Source organism: Etheostoma cragini, chromosome 21, assembly GCF_013103735.1.
Source record: "Etheostoma cragini isolate CJK2018 chromosome 21, CSU_Ecrag_1.0, whole genome shotgun sequence".
Classification (NCBI taxonomy): Eukaryota; Metazoa; Chordata; class Actinopteri; order Perciformes; family Percidae; genus Etheostoma; species Etheostoma cragini.
The window spans coordinates 6,259,182-6,273,780 of record NC_048427.1 but is presented as its reverse complement, the minus strand read 5'-3'; the positions used below and the strand labels follow the sequence as shown (position 1 = coordinate 6,273,780).

The window sequence follows — 14,599 nt, the reverse complement described above, 5'->3', positions numbered from 1 at the left end:
TTTTATTTTCAAAAACAAACTCGACATTGACTTTCTTGAGCAAGCTTAACATAAATAATATAATTATATTCACTAACCCTAACCCATTTTTTTGAGGTATTTAATTATCAAGTTAGCCAACATACATCATACAACAACATACAGTATGTACAAAAATAAATAGTGCTGTAACAATAAAACAGACAAATGGTAACACATAATAAAAATAATAAGTATACAGAATACACCAATCATACAGGATACACCAAGAAAGAAGATAAAGTGGAAGGACTTAAGAGCTGCCTGAGGGTGGTTGCTGTAGAGCTTTGGCTATCGCTGCAGCCAGGTGTTCAGCTGTGGGCTTTTCTGCAGTACAGCTGACACACAGGCCTGCTGCTGTCATTTCGTCTTGTGTAGTAGGCCCTATGGCTGCAAACTGAAAACAAAGTAGTTTGAGTGACTATCAGAGACACTGAAATACTACAGATTCATGCATTAGTTCATGTGTGTGCCTATAAGGAGACGGTACCTTTATTTGTGTCAGCTGTTCACCTGACAGCCTTTGTATCACTTCTAGACAAAACTTCACTCCTGATGGACTGAAGAAAGCTATGCTGGCTGGAGCGCCCTGTAAAAGGCACAGATAAACGAACAGTTGCTTCATTCACATGCCACTCTTCATTCCAACCCCAACCGGCCCGTCAGACACCGCCTACTAAGAGCCTGGGTCTGACCGAGGTTTCTGCCTAAAAGGAAGTTTTTCCTCGCCACTGTCGCACTGTTGCTTGCTCTGGAGGAGACTACTAGAACTGTTGGGTTCTTGTAAATTCTGGAGTGTGGTCTATCTGTATAGTGTCTTGAGATAACTCTTGTTATGAATTGATACTATAAATAAAATTGAATTGAATTGAATTGAATTGAATTCATTTAGAAAAGCCTTCTCGAAAATAGCAGGAGGAATGTGGTTTACCTGCTCTGTGAAATAGTTCTGTAGATTTTTCTCGAGATCTGGATGTTCAGCTGTTTGATAGACAGTCAGCGTCTCTAGGGGCACTCCTGGAAACAAAGAAACAGATCCCCACAGTGATAAAGGTAGCACAATTAATAATTCATAATTAGTGTAGCCCTAATGGGACTTTTATCATCTTGAGTCTTAATCCTGAGGCACAATAGGGAAGAATGCTTACCATTTTCCCTTAAAGCCGTAGGCAAGCCTTCTCTTTTGATTGAGCCACAGGGGAAAAAAAGTGGTTGAATATTTTTGTCCTCTCCTATGATGAGAATGAAGTATAAGGTCATATCAGTTATGAGAACAATTTTAAATTTCCAAATAAACTGAACTGTGAAGAATGTGTGAGTATAAAGTCACACCGTACGTTCAATGATGAGACGTGATAGCACATTGGCTGTCCCTGCGTCCTCGCCTAAAGGCTTCAGACCCAGACTCTGTACTGTGCAAGAACAAAAACAGGAAGGATTGTGGTTTATATTATGATATGGACTGTCGAGATCAGCAACATCTTACTGAATAATTACACAAATGAATGATTCGTAAACTCTTTTGATTACTAAATACACAACTCTGACAGCAAACAGACAACAAAGAGATCAAGTGTCACTAAAGAAAGAAGGTGAAGCACACGTCAGGGAGATGCTGCACCTCGCAGTAAACTGTCACTTGTTCTACGACCTATTTTCAAATGACTGAGGGCAGCGACATCTTCACACACTTCACACACTTCAGTCAGCTCCAGGTGCCTGTCACACCGTGTCAGAATTAGCATTAACATAACAAGGGTTCATAAAAAGCCCAATTTCAAAAAAAACATTTAAAGTGTTTTTATATGTGACAAGAACTCACCTAATGCAGCAGTTGCCTTCCCAACCACGTATATGGACTTGGTGTTCCATTTGTCTTTCACAGAGCTGTTCCATTCTTAAATAATAATTAGGAAAAGGATAACATTTAATGGAGGAAATTGTTCCAAATCTTAGTAAGCAGTCCAGAAACACAGTACACAGAATTGATAGACATTTAACCAAACACATGCTTCCAGGGGATTTATCAAGGAGGTACAGGGTGCACAAATTATTATTATTATTATTATTATTATTTTGTTATTATTTCGTAATGCAATTCCTTTGCATCCTCTCACCTTCCCTTCTTTCTTCTGCTTCTAAGCACATCTTTACAGCCTCCACTGCTCTTGGACTGGTAAATATTAGACCTCCTTGTTCTTCTGGTTGGAAAAGCTGAAACAGGAAGACATGTTAAACAACAGAAACAATTGCAAAAGTTTAATATGTAAATGGATAAAATAAAAAGGTATTGTAACAACGGAATTTACCTTATCTGACAAGGTGTTTAATGAGACAAATTTAAAAGACAGCACAGGAATTAGAGTTGCTTTATGTCCATGTGATGCCAGCTCCTGTGGAATCAAAATAATAAATTCCTGTCAAAATTTGCAATGAAATGCAAAGCGTAACAAGTGGGGTGCTGTCATGACAGAGGCTGAAAATAAATACACAACACTGTTGAAACAAGTGCATCTACCTTAATGTAAGGATCAGGTCCAGACTCTCCATCCCTAGGCTCTTTGAGAAGCAGTATGTGCATCTTTACAAATACCTTAAAAAACAGAACACGCCAGGATGAAATATGAATGCTGCTGTCAAAAAAAAGCCAAAGTCAGAAACTTGAACTGCACTGAGGACATATGGGCGTGAAGGCAAGGTAAGCTACACCCTAAAACTGTCATTTGCAACCTGCTGATAACAATACTGTTGAGTCACGTTTGTTGGACTGTATATACGAAAAAATGAAAAGCAATAATCCCACACTTTGTCGCTAAATGCATGTATGGTGTAACGTCATTTAGCTAGCATTAGACGTGAAGACGTGGCATATCTCTTCTGTTATTGTTTACTTGAGCAAGACACACTGAATGGCAGTTTAGCTAGCTCGTAACCGTCCCCTAAAATATTTCCATAATGCCTAGCTAGCTAGTAATCATAAGCGGGTAATTTATCTGGCTTGTAGGGTACATTTAGATGAATTACAACGGATAACCAAAAAGAAAAAATATTATACGTAATAAACGTACCTTTAGTAGTACCTACCGCTGAATGCATGACACAAAAAAAAATAAAAAAAATAAAAAACCGCTGAGTGCATGGCAACATTCAGCCACGGCCAAGAAGGGGGGTATAACATTGAATATTGACTAAGGACACAACATTGTTAACGTTAATTGTAACAAATGTGATTTATTCCAACAAACATAGAATCATTAGGTAAACAATATTATGTAAATTATACATTTGATAACGGGAAAACAGTATTTTAGGCACACTTTGTATAAACAATTTACATACTATCCCCTTGTTCTAAAATGGTTTATTCCATTTTCACGCTGGGCGACATGCCAACATTGTGGCTCCCCAAACGGTAACTACAGCAATGGCAAGTCATGCACAGTGATATCCGTAATGGCGGCTTCAGACGTTCAGTTTCCTACCTCTCAGTGAACTGAACTTTAACCGTTGCCCCGCCCACTCAGTTGACACGCGTTTTGCCTGTTTGCAAGCATGGCTTCTTCTGCTAAGAGGAGGGCAGTTGGTTTGGGTGAAAATCCTGAGGAAAGTGACAACAGCTCCGATGAGAATCCTGAGAAGGATGATGATTCCGGGGAGGAGGACAGCGAAGATTCAGAGGAGGAGATCAATGAGGTAAAACAGCAACAAATTCATTGAATGGGAATTCTGTGCATGGCCTAACTAGCTAGCTAGTTAGCAAGCTAACGTTAACTCAGCTGTCACTAACGGTAACGGGAACGACATTAGCATCAACGTTACTCTTGCTGTCAGCCTAGACTAAAACCTTATAAAACAAACCTGAGTGGAACTATAATGACTCATTTAATCAAAAAGTAACCTTACATGAAACATTAACGAACGAAACTTTCTACACAGGCAGGTGACTGTTTTTGTTAAATGCTCTCTGCTTTATTATTTCGCTTTCAGGAGGTCATGGTTGACTTCGAAGCCCACGCCATTTCAGTCAACGACTTCAATGGCGTCAAGAAACTCTTACAGCAGGTTTGAGACTATATTCATCTTTTTGCATTTAAATTGTCATGTTCATATGGCATGTGGTGGTTAGCCCCGGCCTTACTGATGTCACTTACTGTGGTGTTTGGATACAGCTCTTCCTGAAGGCGCATGTAAATACATCAGAGATGACGGACCTCATCATTCAACAGAATCACGTTGGCAGTGTCATCAAGGTGAGTTGCTCCGTAGCTTAACCTCATCTCAGATTTTGCAGGTGACCTTTCTCCAGTATCGACTCTAACACGTATTCACCCGTCCGTTCACTTTGCTCCAGCAAGCTGAGGTGCCAGAAGACAGCGATGATGACGACCCAGATGAAGTGTTTGGCTTCATCTCTATGCTCAACCTTACAGAGAGAAAGGTAACCCCACTGGCACCAACCTTACAGACCAATTGGCTACTGGGAGCTCTAATAATGGAAGAAATTAACATGTGCGCTGTAATTTGATGTTTGCAGGATGTGCAATGTGTAGAGGAAGTAAAGGAGCTGATCGTGGATCAGTGTGAGAAGAATGCTACCCACAGTGTGACAGAGCAGCTAGAGCAGATCTTCAATGACACCAGCAAGCCTGTGGGGCTACTGCTGAGTGAGCGCTTCATCAACGTCCCCCCACAGATCGCCCTCCCACTTCACACGCAACTCCAGTTAGTTCTTCTCAGTTTTACATAAATACTTGACCTATTGGTGCTTTGTAAAGGGAAAAATAAAACTTTGAAGATGGGTTAACTTACTTTTTATGAATGTATTTAAATTTGGAAAAATTGAAGGAGTATCTGTACTATGTCTGGGGTGTGAATAAAGTGTGCAGTATCAAAACAAAATCAGTCTTTTGAAAGTACTGTGCAGGCGAATTAACAGAAGTTCTCTCTGTCCTTTAGGGAAGAAATAGCTGAAGCTCAGAGGACGAATAAGCCCAGTGGGAAGTGTCACTACTGTCTGATGATCAGCAAGACCTGCAAAGAGGCAAGCAAGAGTATTCCAGCCAGAGGAGGGGCTCCCAAAGACGAATACATGTTTATCAATGCAGAGGAGGAATTCTTCTATGAGGTAGAGTCAAGTAACTGCAAGCAGAGTCTAGGATGCTAAATACATGTTTGATAATATTAGAAAGTGCCACACATACAGTATTTGGATAACTCCCTAGTTCTTTTGATGTGAACTAGCCTCATATATTGGTTATAATTATCTGATTGGCTGAAACAAATAGCCTCACTGTTTTACCTTCTAATTAGAAGTTTTTTAGTGCAGATTTAAGCATTGTCTGTGTTCTCTTTACAGCAAGCCATCATGAAGTTCCACTACTCTGTCCAGGAAGAGACAGACTCCTGTTTGAGTGGCAGGTGGTCGTTTGACGATGTACCCATGAAGCCTTTCAGGACAGTGATGCTGATACCAGCGGACAGAATGCCTGCTATCATGGCCAAACTCAAAGAATACCTAACTGTGTGAACTCCACAATAAACTAAGACATCTGTGCGCACTGAAGACCTTCAGGCTCATGGAAATGCTTCAATATACTTGTAAGAGACTGTAAAAGAAAATGTTTTGGTACTGTCGGCTACAATAGTGCCAGTGTTATAAACCTGATATTTACCACATTTTTATAGTAAATTTAGAAAAGAAAACTTCCAAAATACCCTGCTTATATGGATAAATATACAACTTATTTTAATAAAAATAGAAACACAGCATTAGGTCAAGTTTTATAAAAGGATTATTTTACAACAAGGTTATCAACCATGAAAGTTAAATGATTAATTGTTAATGACAGCTGATATGGGGGTGCTTTGAATCCAGTATCAGCAGGTAGGAGAGAGGTGCATTTGCCATTAAGCTAAATTACTTTACGCTAAAGTTCTATAAATGCACAGAATTTGTAGTACCACATTCCCCCTTAAAACAACTTGGTAGAAAGCTGATTTTCACAAATTTGATTTTGATTGACAAAATGGAGATGTATACAATTTATTTGTGTCAATGCACCATTTTGAGGATTTTCCAGCATTTCTGTAGATTTCTTGCCGATAAAAAATTGCTTAATACATTTGCAGCCCTTGACAATGATTTGCTTTCTTAATCTGGCAGCATTGTTCATACATTTTAAAACTAAACCTTTACATATCACATTAACCCGAAAAGAAACAAAACTTAAGATACATGTACTCAGGAAAATAGATGTACTGGCACAAGGGAGTTGCAACTGTTGCATTGGACCCAGTTAATAAAAATCTCTAGGATTTACTACATTGTGATGTTATGTCATGACATGAGTCAGCCTTTGCTCATGTATTTGTGACCTTCAATACAAGTTTTAAGCAATGTAATAACTTAATAGCACAGTTCATTTTTTTGATCATTGAATCACACATCTGTCATAAGTCTGCGGCAACACTGAACAGCCACTGCTGACTGTGATTGCTTTTTGTTTCCCGTCTTCACATTTTCTGGATCCGTCTGGGTCCAACATTTCTTGCAGTATGTCTTTGCTTTCACTAGGGGGCAGATTGTAGAAGAAGTACAGCGGTGCCATTTGAATGTACCTAAAAAGTGTGGTGCATGAGAACATGAGCCATGAGTACTCACTTCTAATCTGCTCGCAAGCATGACATTTATGACAGTGAGCTGGAAAAAATAAGGGGTTGACTTACACTTGAGGGGAAATTTCAGAGACTGTTCTCATGCAGTTGTTGTCTGACAGGGTGTACTCGTGGAAAACAACCCACTCTGGCAGCCCCAGCTTCTGGGACTGAGCCCCGTAGCAGGAGAGCGGGTGCGCCTGGGCCATGTGCTTGTGTGTCAGAATGAAGTAGTTTCCTGATCCGTCTACATCCCGAGCGATCTATGAATGGGACAGACACTGCAATCTTCAACACAGTTGAAACACTGGAGGCAAATTCATCAAAACAGACATGCAGTTTCCATATATACCTGCATGAAGAAGCCGGCCAGCAGAGCTCTTTTGATGTTGTGGGTGTTGGTTTTGGTTCCAAAGGAAGGCTCAGAGATGGGAAGCTCGATCCTGTTCAGAGTGTCGGTCAACTCGGCTCTAATGGCCTCAGCTGTCTTCAGGGCAGAATGATCCAGGAAATAGTCCTGGCACCACTTTTCAGCGGTGAAATCTAAAAAAAACATACAGTGAAATAGTACTTTGGTCAAACTCAAACATTGGGCGTCAGTATGGACCTCATGAAACTCAGCTGTTCAAACTGCACATTGGCCCATAAAATACAATTTAAATTTAAAAAAAAGTTGATGTAAAAAAAAATCAGGAGATTGGATCAAAATGTTAATTATCTATGTTTTGCTTTTTTAATTTGGATATCCTCCAATGTTTCCTCTAATGTTATGTATTGATAATATTTTTAAAATTAAATTTAAATAATTGTTTCAATATGAAGCATTTGGACAATCTCTTAAATTTTAAAAATCTCTCATAATCTCAATTTCATCTTTGATTTGTCGGTTATTAATTACCTGTAAAGAAAGATGGAACTGTAAAGCACTTTCAAAGTACCTCAGTGTGTCCTGAATAAACCTGCGTTGGTCTGATGACACTAGGTTCTACCTTACAAACATTTACCTTGTTTGGCTACAGTGAAGAACAGATTCAGAAACAATGCTTTGAGGATGATCAGAATAGATATGTTGTGTTCATGGGTCTTACATTGTTCTCTCTGGCTTTGTTTGAAGGCATTGTAGATGTTTATGAGGGTGAAGTGATCGCCTTCAGGGTGCTGGAACTTTCTGTGACACTGGACTGCCTCGTGGGTCATGCCAGCAGGTGGCTCTGGGAAGCAGCTTGACGCTAAATGAAAAAGAAACAAAGAGGTCAACATCACTGAGACAAGCCACTCCTTACCACAGACCATCCGATTGGTGAGAGAAACGTCAGCATTGTACTAATGAGCTACCGCAATAATCTGCATCTGGTAAATCTACAAACCAATCAAAAGGATCTCGTGAGGAACACATTTTATTCCGATTGGAAACCTAAGTTGGAACGCATACGTACCAGACAGCATCGCTGCGATCGTTAACATCTCACTCACACAGTCAAACTCGCAGGATGCCAGCAAGGCTTTGGCCATCTGAGGGTCCAGTGGGATTTCAGACATTATGATGCCAATCTCAGACAAGTTGCCATCGTCGTCCAAAGCTGCGAGATAATCCAGCTCCTCCAACGCCTGCATGAGCCCCTCGGGATCTGCAACAAGAAATGAAGCCGCATGAGTTTGATACAGGAATTCCATAAATCAAAATGAGAGAACCCCTATAGTGTAAATAGTAGTGTCACTAAACCTGCTCAGTGATTGGAACTGTACTTTTTTGGGGGGGGCTAAAAACAACAAACTCCACAAATTTTTACGAAATACCAAAATATGTTGTTAACTTTTGTAATTTTAAGGTTGCTCTAAACACATTTAATTACTATACTTATTTGCTTTAAGCCTAACAATTCCATATTGCTCTTACACAAGAAAACATTCAATTATATGCATATTGGGGAAAGTCACCTCCATGCCAAATAATGCAAGATTATTGAGATATTACGGTATAGTTGGCCTCCACTTCCTCTTCATTGTGGTTAATGAGCTGGCCTCTTTTAGCCTGTTCTGTTTGTGTTTGGGGTGGTTAGAGCTCAGACAATAGTAGCAGGGTCCTGTCATGTCAGCTAAATCATGGCTGACTGGGCCCAAACAGCTACACAGAGCAAATTCATTCGTGCTTCCTCTAGCCCAAAAAAAACTCCCGCATACACCTCTGTGGCTGTGTTTTGGGGTGGGAGAGGGATGTCATCTGTGGGAACCAGTAATCCGGGAATACAAAATACTTGTTCAATGATAACCACGTGTAGTGTCCACTAGCAGGCTACGTCACCTGGTCTGTCCATGAAATCACACTGTCCAAGGCCGGCGATCTCCATCCTTTTTAGGAATAGGACTGTTGGTGTTATGTTGGACTCCAAGATCTGTGGGGAGTTCTCTGAAGGAAGCTGGCTGTCTTTTGGATATAGGCAGAAACATTTACCTATAGGAAAAAAGTTAATTCAGTAAAAAAAAAAGAAGAATAAGCCACTTTTTTGTGGTTTCACATGAAGTTATTTGATTAACTTTGTAGTCTTCCTCAAGCATTGTTACAGTAAATATACTTGGATGTCTTTAACAGGTGGATGTGGAAAAACTTAAACATTGTTTTGAACTTTTGGCCTATTGTCCATCTAGTAGACTGTCAGAGATACCTGTAGGTCCAGACAGCCGCCCGCGTAGGTCTGCCTGACACTGACTGATAGGTTGCAGTACTTCCGAGTTAGCTCTTATTCTTGGATTGTACACCTTCAAAGTCCAAACCACATGCCAATTAATATTAGTTTATTGATTGTTTAAGGCAAGCACGTTTTGTTGGAAAGAAACGTACCATCTTTTTTTGGACTCCTGTGTCAATGACAAAGTTGACAGACTTGGTGGCCCACCAAATATCCTCCCCCTGTTTGGTAGAGAGGTAAACCGTCCTGGACCTCTTGGAGACTGGTTGGTCAGTGAGGGCGGGCAGTAGCCCTCCTCGGCGTGGACACAGGACCACAGGCACCATCTGACCCAGCTCGGCTCCCAGCCTGGTGCCTTCTCTCTGGAGGATGCTGTGGGCACAATGAACCTCCTGCAGAAGTTATTACAAGCAAAGTAAATGTGTTGAACCAGTCTCATCTTTGATCCACTAAAAGCACTCTTAAAAAATACGCAATTCTCTTTTACCTCAGCTGAGGCAAAAAACACGACAACATCTCCGTCCTCTTTGGTTCGATGAATCTCCAGCACCAGTCTCAGTGCTGAGAAGAAGTAGTCTTTGTTGCTGCAGTTGCTGTGGACCGCCTCAGCAGGAGACGAGGCTTCCAGACTGATGAGCGGGACGCTGCCGTGGTGGCTCAGCAGCTTGTCGGTCACGGGCGGGATGGCGAGGACCACCACTCTGAGCTCGGTCCTCTGCAGCAGGATGTCCTTTAAGAGACCCAGCAGTATGTCTGTGCTTACTGTCCTCTCGTGGGCCTGGTCGATGATAATGACCCCAAAGTGTTCCAGAAAAGGGTCTGACATCATTTCCCTCAGCAGCATATCGTCAGTGCAGTACCTGAGTGACAAACGACATCAAAGGGGTTATTAGTAGAGCTATTAGAAAGCAAGGCTTTGTAACTTTTGTTGAACAGCAACCATAAGTGGCAACTCAAGAATAATAGCTTCTACATTTCATCCATGACGTGACGGAGGTGGACCATCAAAGGAAAGATTAGAGTGACAGAGATAGTTTGTGGGTGACATAAAAGTGTCATTCAAGTGTGCTGCTGTTAAACAGCTCAGTGATCTGACCTCAGAACAGTGTCAGAGGAGCAGCAGGTCTCCAGAGGGATGGTGTAGCCAACTTCATGGCCTATGTTGACGTCCATTTCATCTGCCACGCGCAAGGCCAGATCTACAGCCTGCTGTCTGTTGGTCTGTGTGCACACAACCATGCCGTGCTGGTACTGGGCGGACAGACAGAACTCTGCACACCACTGAGGAATCTGAAAGACAATCACTGGATTTTGTTCATCTTTTACATTCCATTGAATGGCTTTAGTTGACAGTGCTTTAGATTTCTCAGTTAAACAATTTTCTCCGACTCCTTTTCTATTTACATGACCTCCCTGTTCAGCGGCAAATATCCTTTTCATGACTGTACCAACAGCTTTTGTTAAAGCCCACAGCAAAACAAACAGTGACAGGAGATATCCTATGGTATTATCGCTAATAATGCAAAATTGCTTTGACAGCACGAGGCGGCTCCAGCGGATCAGGGCTTAGCAGCAGGAGGTCCCCTAACATCCCTGCTGGAGCCTTTGTGAGGCATGACTGTCAGGCTGGAGCGACAGTGACACAACAGCATCTGCTGAGCTGGACAGCTTGTTCACACAATGGCACTCTTTTCTTCATGTCAAAGTGAAAAAAACAAATAGAAATCCACAGCATTAAAAATTGTTTTAAATTTTAAAGAGAGACGTTGTTGCTGTTCAGTATAAACATGGCAATGCTTGGCAAAATAGCAAAGCTTCACATATAAATCAAATCAAGGGGAGCAGACGTCTCAATTTTGCTGTTGACTGAATGGGCTGGATTGAGCATCTGGCATGAAACTGTATGCAAGTCACACAAATTGGGTTATGCTTTGGTATTTGGATCCAGACTGGAAGGAAGTCAAGATGTCCCTGAGCATAGCTGGAAAAGCAAAGGGAGTTGCACTATTCTGTAACTTTAATGCCCCATGGCTAGGGAAATTCTAACATCTACTTCCCTTGTAAATAAATCCAAATTGAATGTGATCTTCTCTTTAGTAGCCTAAAAATCTGTCTTAAAACACACTTGCCATTGTTTTCATCCTCCCTTCTTTCCTTATGAGATATATATATATATATATATATATATATATATATATATATTATTGACAGTCTTACCTGTGTGCTCCTCCCAGTCTTTGCTGTCCCAGACACAATAACCAGTTGGTTGTTTACCAGAGCTTCTTTAAAGTCGCACCTGACCTTCCACACTGGCAGACTCTTTCTCTCTTTTAGTAATTTGTAGTAACGGGAGGAAAAGGGCAATCCATCGAACTGATTTAACTCCAGATCATCTCCAAAGCCAAAGGAATCTTCCGCAGGACATTCCTCACTTTCTGGGCAAATGTCTGGCTCCGCTGAATTATTTTCTTCCGACATGACACATATATTTCTCAAACGGGACGAAGGCCAACAAAAGGTTTTCCTGCCCCTCTAGCTACGTGTCCATTTGGTTTCTGTAGGAAATTAAAAAAACAAAACAAGTCTAGCCTACCACATATTCTATGTTCGCGAACTTGGACGGATTATGTGAGAAATGACCATAATTCCTTCACTCGGTTTCTTAATTGCTAAAATTATATGTATTAAGCTGTTAAAAGTCTGGAGTTGTTCCGGCTGGGGCTGGTTGACGCGCAGTGCGCACCGGCGCGTAATTTCTTCCCAGCATGGCTTTCACACGTGTTTTGATTTGCACAGGGCGGAAAGGCCACTGTCACAACCGCCTGATTATCCAAAAAATAATCACATGTGAAGTGGTAGGACTGAGACGGTAATGTCCCCAAATATCATTTTATAAATATCCTTATAAACACCTTCATTTTCTCATCTAATGTTTAGAGAATAACGATTGTGTTATTGTTTTTGTTTTTTAAACTAGGCTACCTATTAATTCAGGTGCAGTAGGCCTATCCAGTAGGATGCAGTTGAGTGGAAGCTTATTAACGCCACTTTAACATAAAAATACATCATTACAGTCCTATAAATATGACACGATAGTATCTCAAAATTATAAAATATATCAGATTTACAAAGGAAAGAAAAACATTTAATAATGAAAAAAAGAAAACTTCTTTTTAATATGGGCTTTCATAAAACCATAAGTAGTGTTTTAATTGATGTCTTTTTCATTAGATGTGAAACCAGTACTTGAACTCATTCAAACACTTGAGTTCACCCATTCCCCTTCAACAGGCTGCAGCTTCTCCACAAGGGGGGGCTGTTGGATCATTAGCACTCCGCTTCGACACATGTTGAATTGAATACATTTCTATATCAGTGAAGACTGCTAAAGCTCCTAACCATAACACAAGCCTTAATGCAACGCTGTTGTAAACATAAAGCCTACATGTCTGATAGTAGCGTAGAATAAACAGATATGTACCCAAGTAAAGTTCAAATATTCAGCACTAAACACATAATGCTGGCAACATACATGCCAATTGTTTTAAATAGTTTTTATACTTTGCATCACCGCCCCCCTTTTTGGGGGGGACAAATGGTATCTGTGTGCAGCTGCAACCTTGTAATTAGATGATATTGGCTAAGGTAGTTTTCAGGAGCTTCTCATATATGTGTTATCGTGTGGACCTGCTTGATTTCTAATTAGCACACACACACGACTATCAGGTCAGCACCAGGGAATCATGTGCAACAGCAAACACACAATCCCACACCTGTATTGTTTGAAGAAGTATCTGTGTCCTTTACAAAGACTCGTAAAGTCAAAAAGTCAAATTGCTTTTAGGCTCAGATTGTTGAAATTAGCCTCAGATGTCATTGTTAAATGGAAAAAGCCCTTGAAAATGACGACTGCTTTAAAATGTTAAATTGCACTCATTACTGTATTCAGTATTCAAGCTCCTGGTGGAAGGCTCAAGCACAATAAAAAATGCCAGAGGCTCTTGATACAGTACGAAATCTGCCTTTGTATTTTTACAAAGTAGGAAGTGTGAAGTTGTCATTGATTGTGTGCATATAGCCTGTTTTCTACTTTAACATTTAAAAAAATAATGTAATAATTGTTCCTCTCATAGAATAGATTTTTCACGACACCTGTCTCCCTGAAAACATGCATAAAAAAAACAATCATTAACAAAAAGTATTTCAAAAACTGTTTTACTAATACTGCACATGTGTTAAAAATACCATAACCAGACACAGACATGTTTTTCTTTACATATGATTTATCAAATAATCAATATAAAAAAGCATTCTCAATGGAAATGTGTTCACCTGTAACACAACATATGAGGAACATACAGTATGGACATGATTTACATTCCGGGGACATGACTCAAAAACTGTCTATTATAGAGGACATATAGCATAGCATTGAAAAAGCAAAGTAAACAAAGCACAGAATGTAAAACTAGAGCATTATTAAAAACATAACAGTATCAAAAGTAACAAAAGTCCAAAGTCAGTTTTCACCCTACATATTTGTGAACAAGAGCTGTGCTAAAAGGAAAAGGTTGCTCAGTGTGAATGTATATACGCTGCATTGCAATCCAATAGAAACAATAATTCTGTAAAAATAATAAAACACCGTTCAATGATTAACACAAATACAATTAATGTTGTCGTGTGTATCGGGCATGTATACTGATTTTAAAAAGAAAACCCATCTCAACAGCCAAATAAAAAATGTACAAAATATAGAAAATGAATAACTGCCACAACGTTTTGGTTGAAACTTCATTTCAGTGGCAGAAAGAGATCTAAAAATCTGTCCTCTGTCAAGTGAGATAATTAAAACAAAAACAAAAACAAAACACACATGAACATTGTAGCCAGACATTGGCTGTTTACATGTGAGTGCCACCATGATGCCTGTGTGGACACAGCTTTAAGAAAGTCCTCAGTGATTCCAGGATTTCATCAGAGTTTCACACAGAGTCCTCGGTGTAGACAGGCACACAGGGAAAAACTCAAAAACACACTCACGACCTTTAGCAGAGCGCTATTTCAAAGACGTTTAAGCTCTCTGATGAAGGAATGCTTCCTTGCTCTCAGCTCATTTTAGATGTTCAGATCATACCTCAATACCCAGATCCCTCAAGTGAGCCTCTTGGGTCTTGTTAATGAAAAGGAAATGGCAAATCAGTAACATTTCACAAACTGACTTGTTCCCTTTCCAAAAA

At 40.2% G+C, this 14,599-nt stretch overlaps 3 protein-coding genes across 4 annotated transcripts; 1 reads left to right on the top strand and 2 right to left on the bottom strand.

The window, feature by feature from the left end:
• Positions 1-129: 129 nt before the first annotated feature.
• Positions 130-3,317, bottom strand: uros (uroporphyrinogen III synthase). Of its 2 annotated transcripts, none has more exons than XM_034860657.1 (10): positions 3,087-3,317; positions 2,537-2,611; positions 2,328-2,411; positions 2,136-2,232; positions 1,841-1,915; positions 1,356-1,430; positions 1,167-1,250; positions 950-1,035; positions 509-607; positions 130-415 (listed from the first exon to the last, which is right to left on the bottom strand). In XM_034860657.1, exons 2-10 carry the CDS (start codon positions 2,597-2,599, stop codon positions 272-274), a joined length of 807 nt encoding a protein of 268 aa, XP_034716548.1. In that variant the 5' UTR covers positions 2,600-2,611; positions 3,087-3,317; the 3' UTR covers positions 130-271. The 2 variants fall into 2 exon arrangements, with proteins under 2 accessions (XP_034716548.1, XP_034716549.1); XM_034860658.1 differs by having other exon boundaries at positions 3,083-3,102.
• Positions 3,318-3,437: 120 nt separating this feature from the next.
• bccip (BRCA2 and CDKN1A interacting protein) lies at positions 3,438-5,632 on the top strand. The gene is made up of 7 exons (XM_034860655.1): positions 3,438-3,711; positions 4,006-4,080; positions 4,188-4,268; positions 4,370-4,456; positions 4,553-4,740; positions 4,975-5,143; positions 5,375-5,632. The coding sequence occupies exons 1-7, from the start codon at positions 3,571-3,573 to the stop codon at positions 5,543-5,545; spliced, it is 912 nt and encodes a 303-aa protein (XP_034716546.1). The 5' UTR covers positions 3,438-3,570; the 3' UTR covers positions 5,546-5,632.
• Positions 5,633-6,447: 815 nt separating this feature from the next.
• On the bottom strand, positions 6,448-12,144 carry LOC117937026 (putative pre-mRNA-splicing factor ATP-dependent RNA helicase DHX32). Its single transcript, XM_034860650.1, has 11 exons — positions 11,577-12,144; positions 10,456-10,649; positions 9,847-10,219; positions 9,512-9,751; positions 9,336-9,429; positions 8,975-9,124; positions 8,109-8,300; positions 7,761-7,901; positions 7,025-7,215; positions 6,745-6,935; positions 6,448-6,636 (listed from the first exon to the last, which is right to left on the bottom strand). Exons 1-11 carry the CDS (start codon positions 11,835-11,837, stop codon positions 6,450-6,452), a joined length of 2,214 nt encoding a protein of 737 aa, XP_034716541.1. The 5' UTR covers positions 11,838-12,144; the 3' UTR covers positions 6,448-6,449.
• Positions 12,145-14,599: the final 2,455 nt, after the last annotated feature.